General features: G+C 38.9%; 1 protein-coding gene across 4 annotated transcripts in view; it reads left to right on the plus strand.

The window, feature by feature from the left end:
* Positions 1–18,985, plus strand: part of LOC115224291 (A-kinase anchor protein 10, mitochondrial-like) — a 58,144-nt gene that overhangs the window by 23,578 nt on the left and 15,581 nt on the right. For 2 of the 4 annotated variants that reach the window (XM_029795117.2, XM_036513236.1), the window contains 6 exons: positions 9,865–9,951; positions 11,380–11,472; positions 12,935–13,888; positions 14,631–14,729; positions 15,923–16,007; positions 18,788–18,911. In XM_029795117.2, the coding sequence (XP_029650977.1) occupies positions 9,865–9,951; positions 11,380–11,472; positions 12,935–13,888; positions 14,631–14,729; positions 15,923–16,007; positions 18,788–18,911 (1,442 nt within the window). The remainder of the gene's footprint in view (positions 1–9,864; positions 9,952–11,379; positions 11,473–12,934; positions 13,889–14,630; positions 14,730–15,922; positions 16,008–18,787; positions 18,912–18,985) is intronic. The other 2 variants (XM_036513234.1, XM_036513237.1) reach the window with 1 other exon arrangement.

Genomic DNA, 18,985 nt, shown 5'->3' on the forward strand with positions numbered 1-18,985 from the left:
GTTGTCTTGAATATAATTAAACAAACTTAGAATTGTTGGAGATGGAAAAGTGGACACTGGTAGGGTTTAGCCCCTTGTGGGTAGTAAAGAAATGGGTTTAAGAAGTTTGTTTTGAAAATACATAGTTTTAGGTTAATCCCATAGATGAGCCCCTGACAATGCCCCTGGTGATATGAAACCCGACTCTCTGACAGTTTTGATGATAAGGGTTCCATTTGATCTGATCAACGGAACAACCTACTTGTGAAATTAATGTGCAAGTGGCTGAGTACTCCATAGACATGCCAACCCTTTTGAATTACAGGTACAACTCATTTTTGCCAGCAGAGTGGACTGGAGCAATGTGAAGTAAAATGTCTTGTTCAGGACTTGATACGATACCAGGAATCGAACTGTGAGCCAAACCCCTTAACCACTAAGCCACCTGCTTTCACCTACAAACTTCCTGTTTGAAATTATCTAAATTAAAACCTTGATAACTGTTGTTGGTTTGTTTACATCCCCATGATTTTCAATTTGGCAAAAGAGACTGATAGAATAAGTACTGGTGGTGCTCCAGCATGGCCGTAGTCCAATGACTGAAACAAGGAAAAGAGAAAAGACATTTCTGTGTGACAAATTTCGGTCTCAAGGCATTGGTCAACCTGTGGTTAAAAAGAGAACAGCTGTTAGAAGATACTAGAAAATTCTTGCCTAATGTGCTGTGATTGATGTAGGGTCAAACCCAGGGTCTCAAGGTTGCAACAAAAAATTTAAAAAAAAAAAAAGCTTCTTAGCTTGCTGAAAAATTCCTAGCTTTAAGGGTATTGTGAAAGGGCTTGGTTGGAGGCCCAACCTTTCTAGTTCTTTTACAGGGCTTAGAAAAACTAAAGGACTACTGGAATAAGTGTGTCAATCTGAGAGGGGAATATGTTGAATAAACCCATGATTAACTGATCCTTCTCTATTTTCTTTAACCCAAAGCCAGACATTTTTTTAGCGCCTCCTCATATATATATACATATATAATCATTACCATTTTAACATCTACTTTTTCATGTTTGCATAGATCTGATGCAATTTATTGATGTAGATTTTATTATGGTGTAGGGTGGGCAAGTGCCCCTCCATTCAGCAACTCTCGCTTGTTTTCAAGCAAGGTAATATTTCACCGTGGCCAGACATGTTTTTTTCTATGGGAGGCTGGAAATGAATAACCATGCTTGGACGATGACGATGATGATGATGATGATGCTCACTTGCAGCCATCATGTGGAGACAACTAGGCAAGGCATGCGGCCAATAACTGCACCCTCCTCTCGTGTTCCCAAAATGTAGTTGTAAGTATTCATCTATGCCAAGATAAAGAGATGGTCTTTAATGGGATGTTTAAATTTGAAATTCAAACTGAGAAATAGCCAAGAAAACTTAATTGTTGTGCCAGGCTGTTCATTAAGCTATCAATAGTCGTTACTCAACATCTTTGTCATTATTTGTTGTGTTGATGGTTTTTTCGTGAACACATGGTTCTCATGTAATTCTGGTGAGTGCACACTTCTGTGCATACCTGCCATATATGTAGGTAACTATATCCAAATATGTATACACATATACAACTATTGCTTGCGAAGACCTGTTGAGGAAAGTGAAATCGAAATCAAATTCGATGACTGGCATCCGTGCTCGTGAAGCACTAAGAGCATCATCCAAGTGTGATCATTGCCGGGGCCGCTGACTGGCCCCCGTGCCGGTGGCACGTAAAAAGCACCATTCAAACGTGATTGTTACCAGCATCGCCTTACTGGCACTTGTGCTGGTGGTACGTGAAAAACAACATTCGAGCGAGTGCGTTGCCAGTGCCACTGGACTGGCTCCTGTGCAGGTGACACATAAAGACCCTTTCCCAAGGTATGTCATGTACTGCGATTGAACCTAGAGCCATGTGGTTGTGAAGCAAACTTCTTAACAGCCACTCATTGATATACTCTTTTACTCTTTTCAGTCATTTGACTGTGCTCATGCTGGAGCACCACCTTTTAGTCGAGCAAATCGCCCCCAGGACTTATTCTTTGTAAGCCTAGTACTTATTCTATCACTCTCTTTTTGCCGAACCGCTAAGTGACGGGGACGTAAACACACCAGCATCGTTTGCCATCTGGCTCACCAGTCCCCAGTCAAACCATCCAACCGTCCAACCCATGCCAGCATGGAAAGCGGACGTTAAACAATGATGATGATGATGATGATTTATATATATATATAATGTACAAACACATACGTTGTATTCATGTATGTATACTCATACTATAGTCATACATGTATATGCATACACACACACACACACACACACACACCTCATACACAATCATCTGTTCAATATAACACAAAAATGGAACAGCTGCAAAAAAAATTTGATATTTTTACTGCAGTAAATAGAAATGAAGGAGTTTGTCTTTGCTTTTGTTGTTGTTATTTAATTTCTGCAGACGAAGATTTTTTTTAAATATTTTGAATTAGAAATTATTTTATTTCTCCTTTGTCTTCATTTGGTTCTTTCTGTCAAAAATTCAGGTTTCGATCAATGCAGTTTGCATTAAGTTTTGTTGACCAAATTATTGTGTGTGTGTGGCTTTCATTGACATGGGGAAAGCCTTTGACAGGGTCCCCCCGATCCCTTATCTGGTGGTCAATGCGGAAACTAGGGATAGATGAACGGTTAGTGAGAGCTGTGCGAGCCATGTACAGGTACGTGCCAGTAAGGTGAGGGTTGGTAACGAGTACAGTGAAGAATTCCAGGTAGTGGTAGGGGTCCACCAAGGTTCAGTCCTCAGCACCCTCCTATTCATCATAGTCCTCCAGGCAATAACAGAGGAATTCAAGACAGGATGCCCCTGGGAGCTCCTCTATGCTGATGATCTTGCTCTAATTGCTGAGTCACTACCAGAACTAGAGGGGAGTTTCATGTGTGGAAGCATGGATTAGAATCGAAGGGCCTTAGAGTCAACCTAGCTAAAACCAAAGTCCTAATAAGTAGGAAGGCAGCCAAACCATAAATCCATTCAGGTAGATGGCCCTACTCGATCTGTAGTAGAGGTGTAGGTAGAAACTCTATAAGATGTACCCAGTGTAAGCTATGGACACATAAGAGGTGCAGCAATATCAATGGAAGGCTGGAGCAGTTTGAATAGGAAATGATGTGCCACCCACCATACTTGCCAGGCATTGCTCCATCTGATTATCATTTATTCAGCAGCCTTCAAAATCATTTAGATGGGAAAACACGAATTCATTAGATGAGGTCAGAAGAATACTGGAGGAATATTTTTCATCACAGACAAATGAACTTTGGAAGAGGGACCTTGCAAGTCTACCAGAAAGATGGAAGAGCAGTGTAGAAAATGGAGAGCATATTTTAAATTTAAAAAGAACTTTTTTGCCATGATCCTTGCCTTCAATTCATCTTTGGTGTTACAAGGTTTCTCACTCAACTGTGCTCCACACATAATAAGGGGTTTGCAGTCTGGAGAATTAGGTGGCCAGATTTTAGGGGTGATGTGGTCGCAGAAATTGTCTGACATCCACGTCTGGGTCCTCCTGCTTGTGTGACAGAGTGCTTTTGCCAGATATAGGGTCTTCCAGCAGCCATTCTTTTGACCCAGGACAGCACTACCATTTGATGTAGGCCCCCATGTTGAGTCTGAGGCCATGTGGGAAAATGATTGGGGTAAAATGTCGCCATCACTAGCGATCACTTCAAACACCATGATGTTGACTGGATGTTTGATTTTTCTCACTCTCGGTACATGTTTTGGGGACACGGCATGCCAATGGTTGTTCTGTGTGTTGACCATCTGATCCTGGCAGAAGTTTTCAAAGCATGTTCAGTTGGAGAGGATGCTTCAGTTTGTTCAAAAGCTTCATAGCATGGTCTTTCCTATTGTTCTTGATAGCTTGGGATAAAAATTGACCCTTTCTCATCTTGTATGAGGAATACTGAATGTCTTCATGCAATGCCTGCCTGATAAGAAACTCAGGCACTCCCATGTCCCTGGTGATGGATCTGATTGACTTTGAGGGATCATTATCATACTCATACAACAACAAGACTTATAAAACACACACACAATTATACATACAGTTACACACACACACAATTATACATACAGTTACACACACATACACAATTATACATACAGTTACACACACACACACAATTATACATACAGTTACACACACACAATTATACATACAGTTACACACACACAATTATACATACAGTTACACACACATACACAATTATACATACAGTTACACACACACAATTATACATACAGTTACACACACACACAATTATACATACAGTTACACACACACACAATTATACATACAGTTACACACACACACACAATTATACATACAGTTACATACACACAATTATACATACAGTTACACACACACACAATTATACATACAGTTACACACACACACACACACAATTATACATACAGTTACACACACATACACAATTATACATACAGTTACACACACACATAATTATACATACAGTTACACACACACACAATTATACATACAGTTACACACACACAATTATGCATACAGTTACATACACACAATTATACATACAGTTACACACGCACACAATTATACATACAGTTACACACACACACAATTATACATACAGTTACACACACATACACAATTATACATACAGTTACACACACACACACAATTATACATACAGTTACATACACACAATTATACATACAGTTACACACACACACACAATTATACATACAGTTACACACACACACACAATTATACATACAGTTACATACACACAATTATACATACAGTTACATACACACAATTATACATACAGTTACACACACAGACACACACAATTATACATACAGTTACACACAATTATACATACAGTTACACACACACACAATTATACATACAGTTACACACACACACAGACACACAATTATACATACAGTTACACACAATTATACATACAGTTACACACACAACACACACAATTATACATACAGTTACATACACACAATTATACATACAGTTACACACACACACACAATTATACATACAGTTACACACACACACACAATTATACATACAGTTACATACACACAATTATACATACAGTTACATACACACAATTATACATACAGTTACACACACAGACACACACAATTATACATACAGTTACACACAATTATACATACAGTTACACACACACACAATTATACATACAGTTACACACACACACAGACACACAATTATACATACAGTTACACACAATTATACATACAGTTACACACACACACACACAATTATACATACAGTTACACACAATTATACATACAGTTACACACATACACACAATTATACATACAGTTACACACACAGACACACACAATTATACATACAGTTACACACACACACACACACACAATTATACATACAGTTACACACACACACACAATTATACATACAGTTACACACATACACATACACACAATTATACATACAGTTACACACACACACACACAATTATACATACAGTTACACACACACACACACAATTATACATACAGTTACACACTCACACACTCACACACACAATTATGCATACAGTTACACACATACACACAATTATACATACAGTTACACACTCACACACACACACAATTATACATACAGTTACACACTCACACACACACACAATTATACATACAGTTACACACTCACACACACACACACACAATTATACATACAGTTACACACACACACACACACACCTTTGTATTTTCTCCTTTTAAAAGTGAATGTTAAAATAACGATAGAAATAGAAAAAAACAAGTCAAGAATCTGATGAAACCAGTGATTTTTTTCATATTTTATTTATTTGCCAATTCAGATCATCAATAATTTCTTCAGAATCTGTCTTTTGTTATCTTTATGAACCAATTTCTATTTCTTCTCTCTTCTTTCTTCTCTCTCTCTCTTTTTCCTTTCATCTGTTATTCCGACTTCTTTTCCCAACTTTTTAAAATCTTTATTGTTGTCTTCTTCTCCTTCTTCTTCTTCTTTATACACAACTAAGCTTTGTTTCTCTCTCTCTCTCTCTCTCGCCAGTCTTTTGGAAAGTGTTTGCTACTCAGTCTCTCTCTTGATTTCCTACACTTTGTCTAACCATCTCCCCCTCCTCCTCTTTCACTCCTTGTCACTCACTCGCCCCAACCCCCGTCTCTCTCTCTCTCTCTCTCTCTCTCTCTCCACTAACACTCCTCTTTCTTTTATCGTAAACATAAGATAAAGCCACAATGTCTCAAGACTTCTATAGGATCGGTTCATTTGACTTGAGAAAAATGTTGTCCACAAAAACATTTCTGTTCAGTACAACCTTTAACCCCTTCACATTCAGATTACTCTGTCAAGGTTTCCATTGCAGTCAATCATGCATTGTCTCATAGCTATGAGGTTTTGAGGACATTGCAGGATAGGTGCAAGAAGCAGAAGCTGGCCAATTTCAGCACAAAACAAGTAGAATATTTGGACCAGACTTAGAACTTAAACCAGCCATAACTGGGCCAAATATTCTACCTATTTTAAATTAAAACTGGCCTGATTCAGCCTTTCACACCTATCTTACCCTGCCATTCTAAAAATAGACAATCACAGCTTCGAAATTGCAAAGCCATGAGATAATTGTAGCAATGTGAATGAATTTGACAGAGAAAACTGAATGCTAAAGGGTTAAAGAGATAATATCTCTTCTCTCCACAACCCATTCAATATGGAGTTTAAATAAATATTAAGTGATTATAGAGAATAATCTAAGATAGAGATATTTGCCACAGAGTAAATGCTGCAGTCTTGTGTGCTTCATTGAGCCAAGCTACTGAAGTGCAATCTCTTAGCAGGGTCACCCATTGTTGGACAGATCACAGGAAAGAGGCCAAACTAATCTGGATCACCCCTTCCCAGGGGTAAAAATGGGTTTATGTAGAGCCAATGTTCCTACTTAGAAAAAAAGCAAGGTTACAGAAGCATCAATGACAATTCAAAAGCCACAAGATGCTGGAGCAGCAGAAGGCCTCCCCTCGGGGAAACATTTAACGTGTCAGGTCCTGACAGAATAAGACAGAACCTGTTGGGGCAAATTTTCTACAGTCAGATGCCTTTGCTGTCACCAACTCTCTCATCTGTTTCCAAGCAAGGTATGACCTGACCTGTTTTCACAGAAGACTGGAAACAAATGACACTGCTTGTATAACAGTGACCCTCACTTACAACTAGCACATGATGTCTAGACAGGGAAACACACACACACACACACACACAAGTTTCTTCTTGTTTGTGCTTACCAAATTCACTCACAAGGTTCGTCAGTCCAGGGTTATAGTAGAAGACATTTACCTGACGTACCACACAGTGAGACTAACAGTCTTCTTTCAGCTTCCATCTTGTAAATTAATTTGCAAGGCTTGGGTTGACTCTGGGATATAGTAGAGGACACTTGGCCAAGGTGTCACACAGAGGGACTGAACCCAAAACCACGTGGCTGGGAAGCAAACTTCTTAACCACACAGCCACACCTGCACCTAATATTAGGTAAGATGGCAGAATCATTAACACACCAGGCAAAATGCTTAGTCCCTCTATGTTCAGAGTTCAAATTCCACCAAGGTCAGCTTTGCTTTTTGTCATTTTGAGGTCAATAAAATAAGTACCATTTGAACCCTAGGAGACCAATGTAATCAACTTATCCCCAACCCCCGGGAAACTGCTGGCCTTGTACCAAAATTTGAAACCAATATTATTCAGGATTTTCAAATAAAATTGAAAGTAAGGCAATGATGTATTTCAATAGAAAGACAAAAGAGTTAAGCACATCCAGCCAGGCTCTTGTTCATCTATTTGACTCTCTCTCTGCTCTTTCCACAGACGTTGTTTTTCTCAATCTCTGCCCAATCCTCTCCTTCTGTTAACTCTTGGCTCAATTGTTTCCTACACTTACTGCCCTACTTTACTATTCATCTCTTTGCCAGATGACATCATAACGAACACTAATAACGAACACATCATAACAGACACTCCCTTGTCTGTCCGCTTGCACCCTTGAAACCTTGCATTCAACTATGCTCGTTGCTATGGCAATTAAGTTGGCTGTACATGTTTTTTGGTAGTGTTTAAAAAAATTTTTGAAATAGATTAGCTGCAAGTGATAGTAGTGACATCTGATAATTCCATGTAAACAATCTGTAACATAACTAATGTATACAATATATATATATATATATATATATATAAAATGTATTTATATATTTATTGTACATAACAGGAAAAATTGTATGTCTATGTATATCTTATATAATGATAAAACAATCACATTTATACTAGGTATAGTATGTTGTTAGTGTCCCATGCTTGTTCGTTTATGTCCCCGTAACTTAGCTGTTTGGCAAAAGAGACTGATGGAATAAGTACCAGACTTAAAACAAAATAAATATTAGGGTCAATTTGTTCAACTAAAACCCTTCAAGGTGGTACCCCAGCATGGCCTCACAGTGCAATTACTGAAACATGTAATAGATAAGGCATTTCAGTTGTTGCTGTTCTGGGCTTTGATTGACCCCAAAATCAGCCTCGATTCACATTGTCCACGTTTTGGGGCCATTTTCTGAGAAGACATTAGTCTTGTTTTGTTGGTGGATGAACAATCTTTATACAACGTGACTCGAATATTTGTCTCAAGCCTGGTACATTGGTTCTCTTGTTAAACACCTAAGTTATAAGAATGTAAATGAACCGACACCAGTTGTCAAGCAGTAGAGGGTTGAAAAACACAGACACAAAACATATACGTGCACACACATGCACACAATGGGCTTCTCACAAGTAAGGCATTGGTTGGCCCAGGATTATAGTTAAAGATACCCAATGGGACTGAACCCAAAACCACATGGTTGCAAAGCCTGCTTCTTGACCTCACAGCCATGCTGGAAGCTGTTGTTGTTGTTGATTCAAACTGCTGGTATTAATGTCTAATGTTTTCAAGAGTTATTACCCTTCAACTTTACACATTGCATAAACAAAAGAGGGCGCTTTGGTTTATTTTGTTGCTTTCTTAGTGTGAACAGTAAATAGTTAATTACACCCTCAGAAAGGTCCTCAGTGGCTTTCGTCAGTGGGTCTTGTATACAAAGGGCTCGTTCCTAAGGTGTCGTTTGTTTCCAGTTCTCCATGCAGACATGTCTGAGCCATTTGTTCTTCAGTCGAATGGGAGATTATTATATTCCATTGGAAACAAGAAGGAACTGGCAACAAGATGGGCATCTGGCGGAAGGAAACCCCTCTCCCGATGTGCTCTTGCCTGACCCTTGTTGAAATCATGAGGATGAGGAGTTTTAATTAAAACTTTATTACAAGTCTTTTTCACATGTTACATCCATTCTGAAGTAAACTCCTGCCCCTCCCCCCCAGCCCCCAAGACACATCAAACTAAATGAACTCTTGAGGGGCAGTGCTCCAGCTGGGCTCCAGTTCAATTTCTGGACCCTGTAAAATAGTAAAAATGCATTTGTATGTTTGTGTGAAAATTATGGACAGCAGGATGTATAAGTAGTAGTAGTAGTATTAGTAGTAGTAGTAGTAGTGGTGGTGGTGGTAGTAGTAGTAGTAGTGGTCGTTGGCAGTGGACTTCAAAAGACATTTTTAAAGAAATCTTTGATTCTTTATGAATTCTTGGTTTGTGTTCTAACAAAACAATTACTGACAATTTAATCATTTACTCCCCTTTGTAATCATCTTTTGTTTTTTTAATTGTTTTTTAATTAGATCGAAGGAGCTGGGCTGGAGAGACGCCGTCACTTTCAAATGGGAAGACCTCTGCCAATGGTTCTACGACCCGCAATGGACGTTGTAGTGAGTTGCAGCTTTTCACTTTGGATTTTGAGGGGCAACAAGATGGTAGAATCATTAGGGTGTTGGACAAAGATGCTTAGCAGCTTTTCTTCCAGCTCTTTGTGTTCTGAGTTCAAATCCTACCAAGGTCTTTTTTGCCTTTCATCCTATTCAGGGTAATAAAACAAGTACCTGTCAAACACTGGGGTCAATATAATCAATTAAAATTCTAGATTTTGTTCCTTTATTAGAAACCATTATTATTATTATTATTCCTAAGTTGGCAGAATTTTTAGAGTGTTTGACGAAGTGCAAAGCAGTATTTCTTTCAGGTCGCTGCGTTTTGAATTTAAATCCTGCTGAGGTCTGCTTTGCCTCTCATCTTTTTGCAGTCAGTGAAATAAAGCACAAGAACCGGGATCATTGTAAGAACTGGGATCATTGTAATTGACTGACCCCTCCCCTCAAAATCACTGGTCTTTAAGATTGTCATGTTTTACCTTAAATTCCTTTCCTCGTCTCCAATTGCTGATTTTTCCCAGTTTTCTGTGAAAGCTTCATAATTATGTATTTGTGAGCAGTTTATTTTAATTACTCATTTAACCCTTGTCTTACCAACCTGCTTGGGGCTACCCTTGCTTCTATAATACAAACTTCCCATTTTAAAGAGATCTAAAAACTTTCTTACATCAACATCATCATCATCATCGTTTAACGTCCGTTTTCCATGCTAGCATGGGTTGGACGGTTCAACCGGGGATCTCGGAAGCCAGAAGGCTGCACCAGGCTCCGGTCTTATCTGGCAGTGTTTCTACAGCTGGATGCCCTTCCTAATGCCAACCACTCCGTGAGTGTAGTGGGTGCTTTTTACGTGCCACCTGCACAGGTGCCAGACGAGGCTGGCAAACGGCCACGATCGGATGGTGCTTTTTACGTGCTACCGGCACGGAGGCCAGTCGGGGCGGCGCTGGCAACGGCCACGTTCGGATGGTTCTCTTACATGCCACTGGCACTGGTATCACAGCTATTTCATGTAAATTTCTGTTCCAAACACCAGCTTTACAATAACAGTTATTTTACTAAATTCTTCAGAGTTTCCGAAATTAATTGAAAGCGTGGCAATGGGAGTATCTTGATAGAAATATCCTAGTTGTGATATAGCTTCCAGATCTTTCCATCATATTTCTTTTTACTCTGTTGGTACATCAAACCTGGTTTTATGGTACAAACTTCCTATTTTAAATTGATATAAATCAAAACCTTTTTATTAAAAATTTCACTTTAATTAATGTTCCAAACATCAGCTTAATACTGACAAAGTTATTCGACTAAATTCTTCATTATTGTCAAAAAAATTAATTCAACAGAAATATATTAGCAAAAGTAACAGTATGTGGTAAGAAAAGGGTTAATTATTTCTTTAACATTAACTGCCTACTCCACTTTCAGATGATGAAGAAGCTGGTTTCTCCCCAGACAGATCCAACCGGCCTCAGTCTTTGTTGCTAAATTCTGAATTAATTAAAGAACTTGCAGAGTCAGGTCAGTAAATTAATTATATCCCACCTCCCCGCTCCTCCTTGAATGCCTTGATCACCGGGCTGGGTGATTTGTTTGGATGGTCACTATCCTAGTCCCATAGACTAGCACCTGACTGGTTACACCTGCTGGACTGTGGCCATTCTGGGGTATCAATTGTATATTCTTAGTCATATTGACACTAGTATTTACTTCAGCCTTGTGCTTATTTGATTGATCTCTGATTGTCAAACCACTAAGTTACAGGACATGGAGAAAGTAGAACATAAACACACACATACTCCCGGTCCAGGACCCACCTACCCTTTCTAATGGTGGATGTTAAGTAATAGCAACAAATATTGTCAGGCCCTTTTCTCTGCTAAAGCAGGGCTTTGCCCAGCTTAGATACATAGAGACACACATACATATATACATAGATACTCACATAAACACAGGCATACATAAACACATACATACATACAGACAAATACACACACACACACACACATACATACACACACACTACAGGCTTCTGCATAGTGTTCATCTACTGAATTCCTCCCACAAGATGTTTGGTCTGTTCTGAGTTCAAATTCTACAAGAGCTCACTTTAACATTTTGCCAACTGAGATCAATAAAAGAAATACCAATCAAATTTTGGAATTAATTTGATTGATTTTGCATTTCTCAAAACTTCTGGTTTTGTGCCAATATTGGTAATCAATATTTTATGTTGTTTGTAAAAGAAACCAATTTTCACCAAATTGTCAGAAATCTGTAGAGCATCCGTTGGAGGATTAATGTCACTTAGGATTAAAGAAAATAAGATTAATGATGTGACAAATCCTTAAAGTTGGTGCTTTATGTCCAGTTTTGGTAGCATTATGTAAATGCTAATCTATTACTTGGAAGGACGTTGTGGATATCTTTGAAGGTAGCCTTTAGCTGCAGGACTAAACGATCTGAGCACTAATCAAGCCAATGGCCTTCTCGTTAGTGACCCCCACCATTGCCACCATCTTCAAGGTTGAATTGTACACCCACAAATGGTGCCTAACAATGCAGAGGAAATTGCCATACACATGAGTTACCTGCTAGAAATAACAACTAAATCTCCCTCAAATCACACCCTTAAAAAGGGAGCAATATTTTCCAGATGCATGGATTTTAGTTTGTGTTCCCTCTTTCATCCCTGCCATTCCACCATTTTCATTAATGAAAATAATAATGATAATAAGCATTCGTAAATTAATTCTGTTGATATCAATATCTGTGTGTGTCATGCTTGAGAAATATTGCCCCTAGTTTTCTAATATTTAGGAATCTCTTTACTAAATGCTCAAATATGTTGCTGTTGATGAGAAGTGCAATTAAACAGGGAAGATAATGGTAAAAATGGTTCCAGAGTGAAAAAGAAAAAAGAGATGTTCATTCTGATTTTATTTGAAGAAGCTGTCATGTCATTTTCTTTTCTCTTTCTTAGGTGTAAGTAACTCTCAGATAGAATCACCGATGCGGACATCATCGCGACTTTCCAAGACACTTTTAGAAATCCTCCATGATAAAGAGGCCCTTCCGTCTTTTATTAGTTTCATGGAATCACAGAATGCCGGTCAGTATGTTCGGTTTTGGCTGGATGCAAAGAGTTTCCAAACAGCTGCCTGGACTCGTATACGAACCCATTCCTTGAATGCCCTGGCTAAAAGCTCTCTGACAGAAATGTCTCTGGCTGGAAGCACATCGTCCCCCAGCCGTTCTTTGTCATTGTCCTCTTCTCCAGCGGAAGTGTTCATAGAAGCAGAAACAACCCTTGCTACTGCAACATCCGATGCAACTTCTGTTTTCTCACCCTCTTTCCTGTCTTCATCTGCTGTAACTGACGAGACACCAGCTGGAGAAACCAGTTCCACATGCCGCCCTCTAGCTTCAGATACCTGCAATCATTTGCATGACAATCAGTGCCAAGTCAATCCACCGAGTTCTCTCCCTTCAGCTTTCTCTTCAACTCCACCACTTACGACGACGACGACGGTGGCGACCTCTTCGTCGTCCACATCGTCTTCTCCCAGCTATTCTTCCCCATGCGCTGCCGACAGTAGACTTTTCCCGAGTGCAGACATGGTGGAGGGACAAGGTCTTCCACGATCTTTAACAAGTGATAAAGACAGCATATTGATAAACAGCTCAAATAAACACACAGACTCTGACAAGAGCTCACATCTGGGGGCTTCTCAACTTGCAGATGACACACAATTATCAAATTCTTCTGTGGTGAACGATGACTGTGGTGCCACTGCAAAAGACAGTTGCCAGGCTGTAAAGTTAGGACAAATTACCAAAGATGATGGTACCAGTAAAAAGGAGGAATGCAATACTAGTACAGAAAACAGCAGTTCCGACAGGCAGGTCAACAAATTAGGAACTAAACTACTTAGCAGTGAGTTCAAATTCTCTTTATTCTTCTCTGAGGATCGTGGGACGTGGTTTTTTGTTCTTTCTTCTTGTCAGCAATTTCTGTTTGTGATTCTAAGATCTTCTATGTCTGTGGATGTCTTTGTGGTACAACTGTCTGCTTTGACTGCTTGTGACATCATTGTCAGCTGTGTTTGGGTGGGATGCAAGTGTCTACCTCGTCTGTTTGCCTGGGATATCATTGTCTTCTGCATCTATTGGCAAATACAAACATACATACGTATATGCATACATACGTACGTAAGTGTGTGTGTGTATATACATGCACATACTTATGTATATACTTGCACACATACAGATGTAAATGTATGACATATATATGCTCCCATATTCATATTCACACATGTGACACCCCCTCCGTACATATGCCCACCACCACATATATATTTACATATATCTTTATCTGTGTGTGTGTGTGTGTGTGTGTGTGTGTGTGTGTGTGTGTGTGTGTGAACGTTTACAATCCGTGCTGAACTTCCAGCTACCAACTGAATGTTCTTGATTGCAAACGAGCTGCAACTGGGGATGATGTTTGTTGGCATTTCCTCTCAAACGAATTATCTGCTCAACACTTTCAGATTCCTCTAGAATTAAAAAAAGGCAAAAACCTTGGAAACCTTGTAAAGGGTCACTGTTGTCTTTGTTAGAAGTAGTCACCCACTTTCTCTTACTGCTTCATCTTTGCCTCTTGGTTTTTCTTTCTTCAGGTATAGAAAAGGATGCTGTTAGCATCTATGTGAAATATATCTCTCTCGATGCCACTCATTCAATCAAAATCAATGATGCATTACGCAATGAGACAACCAGTGAGTATTATTATTATTATTATTTTCTCTTCTTTCAAATTTGCTTCCATTTCTTGCCGAGTGTCTTCCCGACTCCTAGGGCAAAGAAACTCATAGTATACATTGGTAGGCCATTAAACTAAACTCACTAGTTCGTTCATTTTTTTTTTTTAAAGTTAAATTAAAATACATGGGTAGTAATAGTTCTCACAGCGACAATGCTCTTCTCAATACGTGTGATGTACCAGTTAGGACAATCTTTTGCACTTCTTGCAGGGATGGTAAGCCAGGGATCATTCTCATATAATTTTCGGTTCCCTTCTTGATCATTCCTAGTGCTCCTATGATCACTGGTATTGTAACCGCCTTGAGATGCCACATTTTCTCAATTTCAATGAGCAGGTCTTTATATTTTCTGAGCTTGTCAAACTCTTTCGCCGATATATTATGATCACAGGGTATGCTCATTATTATTATTATTATTATTATTATTATTATTATTATTATTATTAAGGCTGGCAGAATCGTTGGCCTGCTGGTCAAGATGCTTAGTGACATTTTGTCCACCTTCACATTCTGAGTTCAAATTCTGCTGAGGTCTGCAGAGTTTACAAAAAAGGTACCAGTTGAACACTGGGGTTAATGTAATTGACTTACCCCATCTCCCAAAATTGCTGGCCTTGTGCCAAAATTTGAAACCCTTATTATTACTATTATGTTTCTCTTGCTGTTACTGACACGTGACGTGTTTGGTCATCGTCTTCAGTTGGTCACTCTTAAATGACTGGGTTTTTTTTAATTATTCATTAATTGTCTTTGACTTGTTTTAGTCATTAGACTGTGGCCATGAAGGATTTAGTCAAACAGATTGACCCAGAACTTAATTTTAAGCCCAGTACTTATTCTGTTGCTCTCTATTGCTGGACCTCCAAGTTGTGGGAAAGGCATGGACATCACTTAATACCATTTCCCTTTCTTATAAATATTAACATGTCCACCCATGTACCAAGATTTTTCATTTATTGAGATCAAATTCAGCCGAGGGCAACTTGGTCTTCCATCCCACCAGCCTGAGGTTAATAAAATAAAGTACCAGTCACAAAATTGGGGTCAATGGGATCAACTAATCGCCTCCCCTAAATCTGCTGGCCCTGTGCTCAAGTGAAAAGCAATTATTTCATTTTATTTATATTTCTGTATTTATTATGTTTCAGGTAAAATTTGTCAGGAAGTGGGCAAAGTTGATCCAGAATGTTTTGTGGCATGTCAAGACTACGTTTTAGAAGTCATGAAGAGAGAGTAGGTTTTACTTCCTTTTTTATTACCCAGTGTGAAGCCAATTATTGTATAACTAAGTGGGGGGAAAGGTACATCCCAGTGAACAAACTGAATATAAATTATTAATTCACTGGGCTTCTAGGGATTTATGAAAATTTATTCTAGTGTTACAGGCGTGATTTGAATCTCAAAACTAATTGCCAAACTATTGTTAGATGAAAATATTTATTGTAATTGTGTGTTTGTGATGAAAAAGAAGAAAATACTTGGATTTTAAGTGAATATGTTAACGACCATGTGAGTTTATATCCATAAATATATGCATACCTGTATATTTATGATACCAGTGCCGGTGGAACATAAGAGAACCATCCGAACGTGGCCGTTGCCAGCGCTGCCCCGACTGGCCTCTGTGCCGGTGGCACGTAAAAAGCACCATCCGATCGTGACCATTGCCAGCCTCACCTGGCCTCCGTGCCGGTGGCACGTAAAAAGCACCCACTACACTCACGGAGTGGTTGGCGTTAGGAAGGGCATCCAGCCGTAGAAACACTGCCAGATCAGACTGGGCCTGGTGCAGCCTCCTGGCTTCCCAGACCCCTGTTGAACCGTCCAACCCATGCTAGCATGGAAAGCGGACGCTAAACGATGAGGATGATGATGATGATGTATGTATATATGCACACATGTACACACATAAATGTATACATGCACTGAAACCTGCACATGTGTAGATGTAGTCATACACATACATACACATGTTTATATTCCCCATTCGTTTACACCTGGATGCAAACCTTTGCCCTACACATGCACGCATTATAGACTTTTGCTAACCCATAATTGCATTCAAGTTTGCACATCGACACTTCCCTGCGCGCACAGGTGTTTAGACATTTATTTACGGTCTGTAACTCCACCTGTAACTCCAAATTATTTTGACAAATAAATGAAGTTGTCTCCCTTCACAATGTTTTCTAAATCTTCAAAGTTCGTCATTTATTCCTGGAATATCTTTGTTATGGTATTTCGTTATAAATACAATATATTCCCTATGTGGATGCTGTCACAAATATTTTACTTCTAATCTGTGCCACACTTTGGATATTTAGGGTGACTGCTGTCTCAGCTGAGGTAATTGTTGTGTAGCTATGTCCAGATGTTGCTCTCCTTGCTCTCTCACCATTGACCCAGGGGAACATGAAAGATGTCACAGCTGGAGGGAAGAGAGAGAGAGAGAAGTGGACCACCCGGTCTTAGTGTGTTGGGGGTCATGATCATAAGGACATGGACTTCATTCCCCTAACTCTTTCACCTAGAAGATATACTTTTACAGTTACAAATACCCAAGTAAGCAATATATGTGTAGTAAGTAGGGTTTGGGGTCACATGTGTTGGTGGGGTTCTGTGTTTGTCTACCACTAAAAATTATTTTGAAATACCTGGAAGTTAATGTTTCTTTTGAGACAGCTTACAGTATAATGCTCGTGGGAGAAAACTGCATTGGAATTGTGATAGGTCAATTGGCCCTCTCTTATGCGCACACAAGCGCATGCATAAAAGTACTTTATACCAGAACTAAATGGGTTTCAATCCACTGATGACAACACCTTAGCAACAGAAACACCTTTTTATGTTGTTAGTATTAAAGTGAAAACCCGTTTCTCTCTCAGCATTGATAACACTGACTCTGTTGAGAATGTCGTCGTCTGGGAGTGAGTGTGATGTACAGGTGCAAACAGATTTAAGGTCCACAAATTCTTCTACAAATGGGATACAGACATGGAGGTTGGGTGTGGTTTGGAACAATGCAGAATGGTTTTTTTCGTCTGTTCATTTTTTTGCAGTTTCTATTCTTGTATGGATTTTTACATCCTTAGCTCAGGTCAAGTTTCAGCCTACGTGACCTTTTTGTCAGTCCTTTCCACTGGGTCTGGGGTATCTCTGACCTTTCCAACTTCCAGCAGGGACCACAGTTTATCACTGTACCTCTTCTTTTCGCTTCTATTTTGTTAAGCTCTTGTTTATCGTTCAAAATAAAAATCTCCCTTTCAGAACTGAGTGTTGAGGAGGGTGTGTGCCATGTGTCCCCATCTTTTCACACTTGGCCCTCTTTGCTTACATTTACTCTCTCTGTTCATTTGCTTCTTTTTCGTATGACAATATCACCGTAGAAGCGTTGAATTCTTATCAAAATTGTTTTAATATTTTCATTTCTGTGCATTCAAGATTTCAATTTGTACACATTATTTCATCACACACAAAATTTGTATATCATAACTAATTTTTGTACACAGGATCTTCAGGTAAGTTATGACTTGCCTGAAGATCTTGTGTACAACCAAGGTGTTCACATTAATCCAATATATGCATGTTGATGTTTTATTTTAAATGGGGAATACATAGCATTTGAAATTTCTGGTTAATTCTATTTGCAGAGTAATTACATATCAAAATAGAGGACTGGAAGAATTTGGTATGTTTTTAATTCCATGTTATACGTGTTCCATTACTGGAGATGAGTCACAAAGACATATTGAACTTTGTAACCATAAATCTTCAGACAAACATTAAAAAAATAATATTAGTTTTGAATCTTTGTCCGAAGAGTAATGGTTAGGAGATTCAATACAAGTTCTTTTCTACACGTCTACCTTTGTAACTCTTCTCCTATAATGAAACATGTATAACATGAAGTTAAAATTATACCAAATTCTTCCACTTTTCTTTTTCAATCTATAATATCGGTTTTATAATCTCCTGGTTCCAGTGTCTCAGTTTTCCATGTTATTCAATTGCAGTTACTATGCTGAATTCCTACACAGTGTATACCACTGCAAACATCAGATTGATGTGCTGACAAGTGGTAAAGTCTACCTTGCTGACATCTTACACAACGATACTGCTATTTTCTACTTCATGGAGGTAAGCTGGTCACCCACCGATCGACCCACACTGATGGAGTCGTTCTTCATAAAGTTTTTCTTTTCTTAATCAAC

This window comes from Octopus sinensis, linkage group LG25 (genome assembly GCF_006345805.1).
Source record: "Octopus sinensis linkage group LG25, ASM634580v1, whole genome shotgun sequence".
NCBI classification, from domain to species: domain Eukaryota; kingdom Metazoa; phylum Mollusca; class Cephalopoda; order Octopoda; family Octopodidae; genus Octopus; species Octopus sinensis.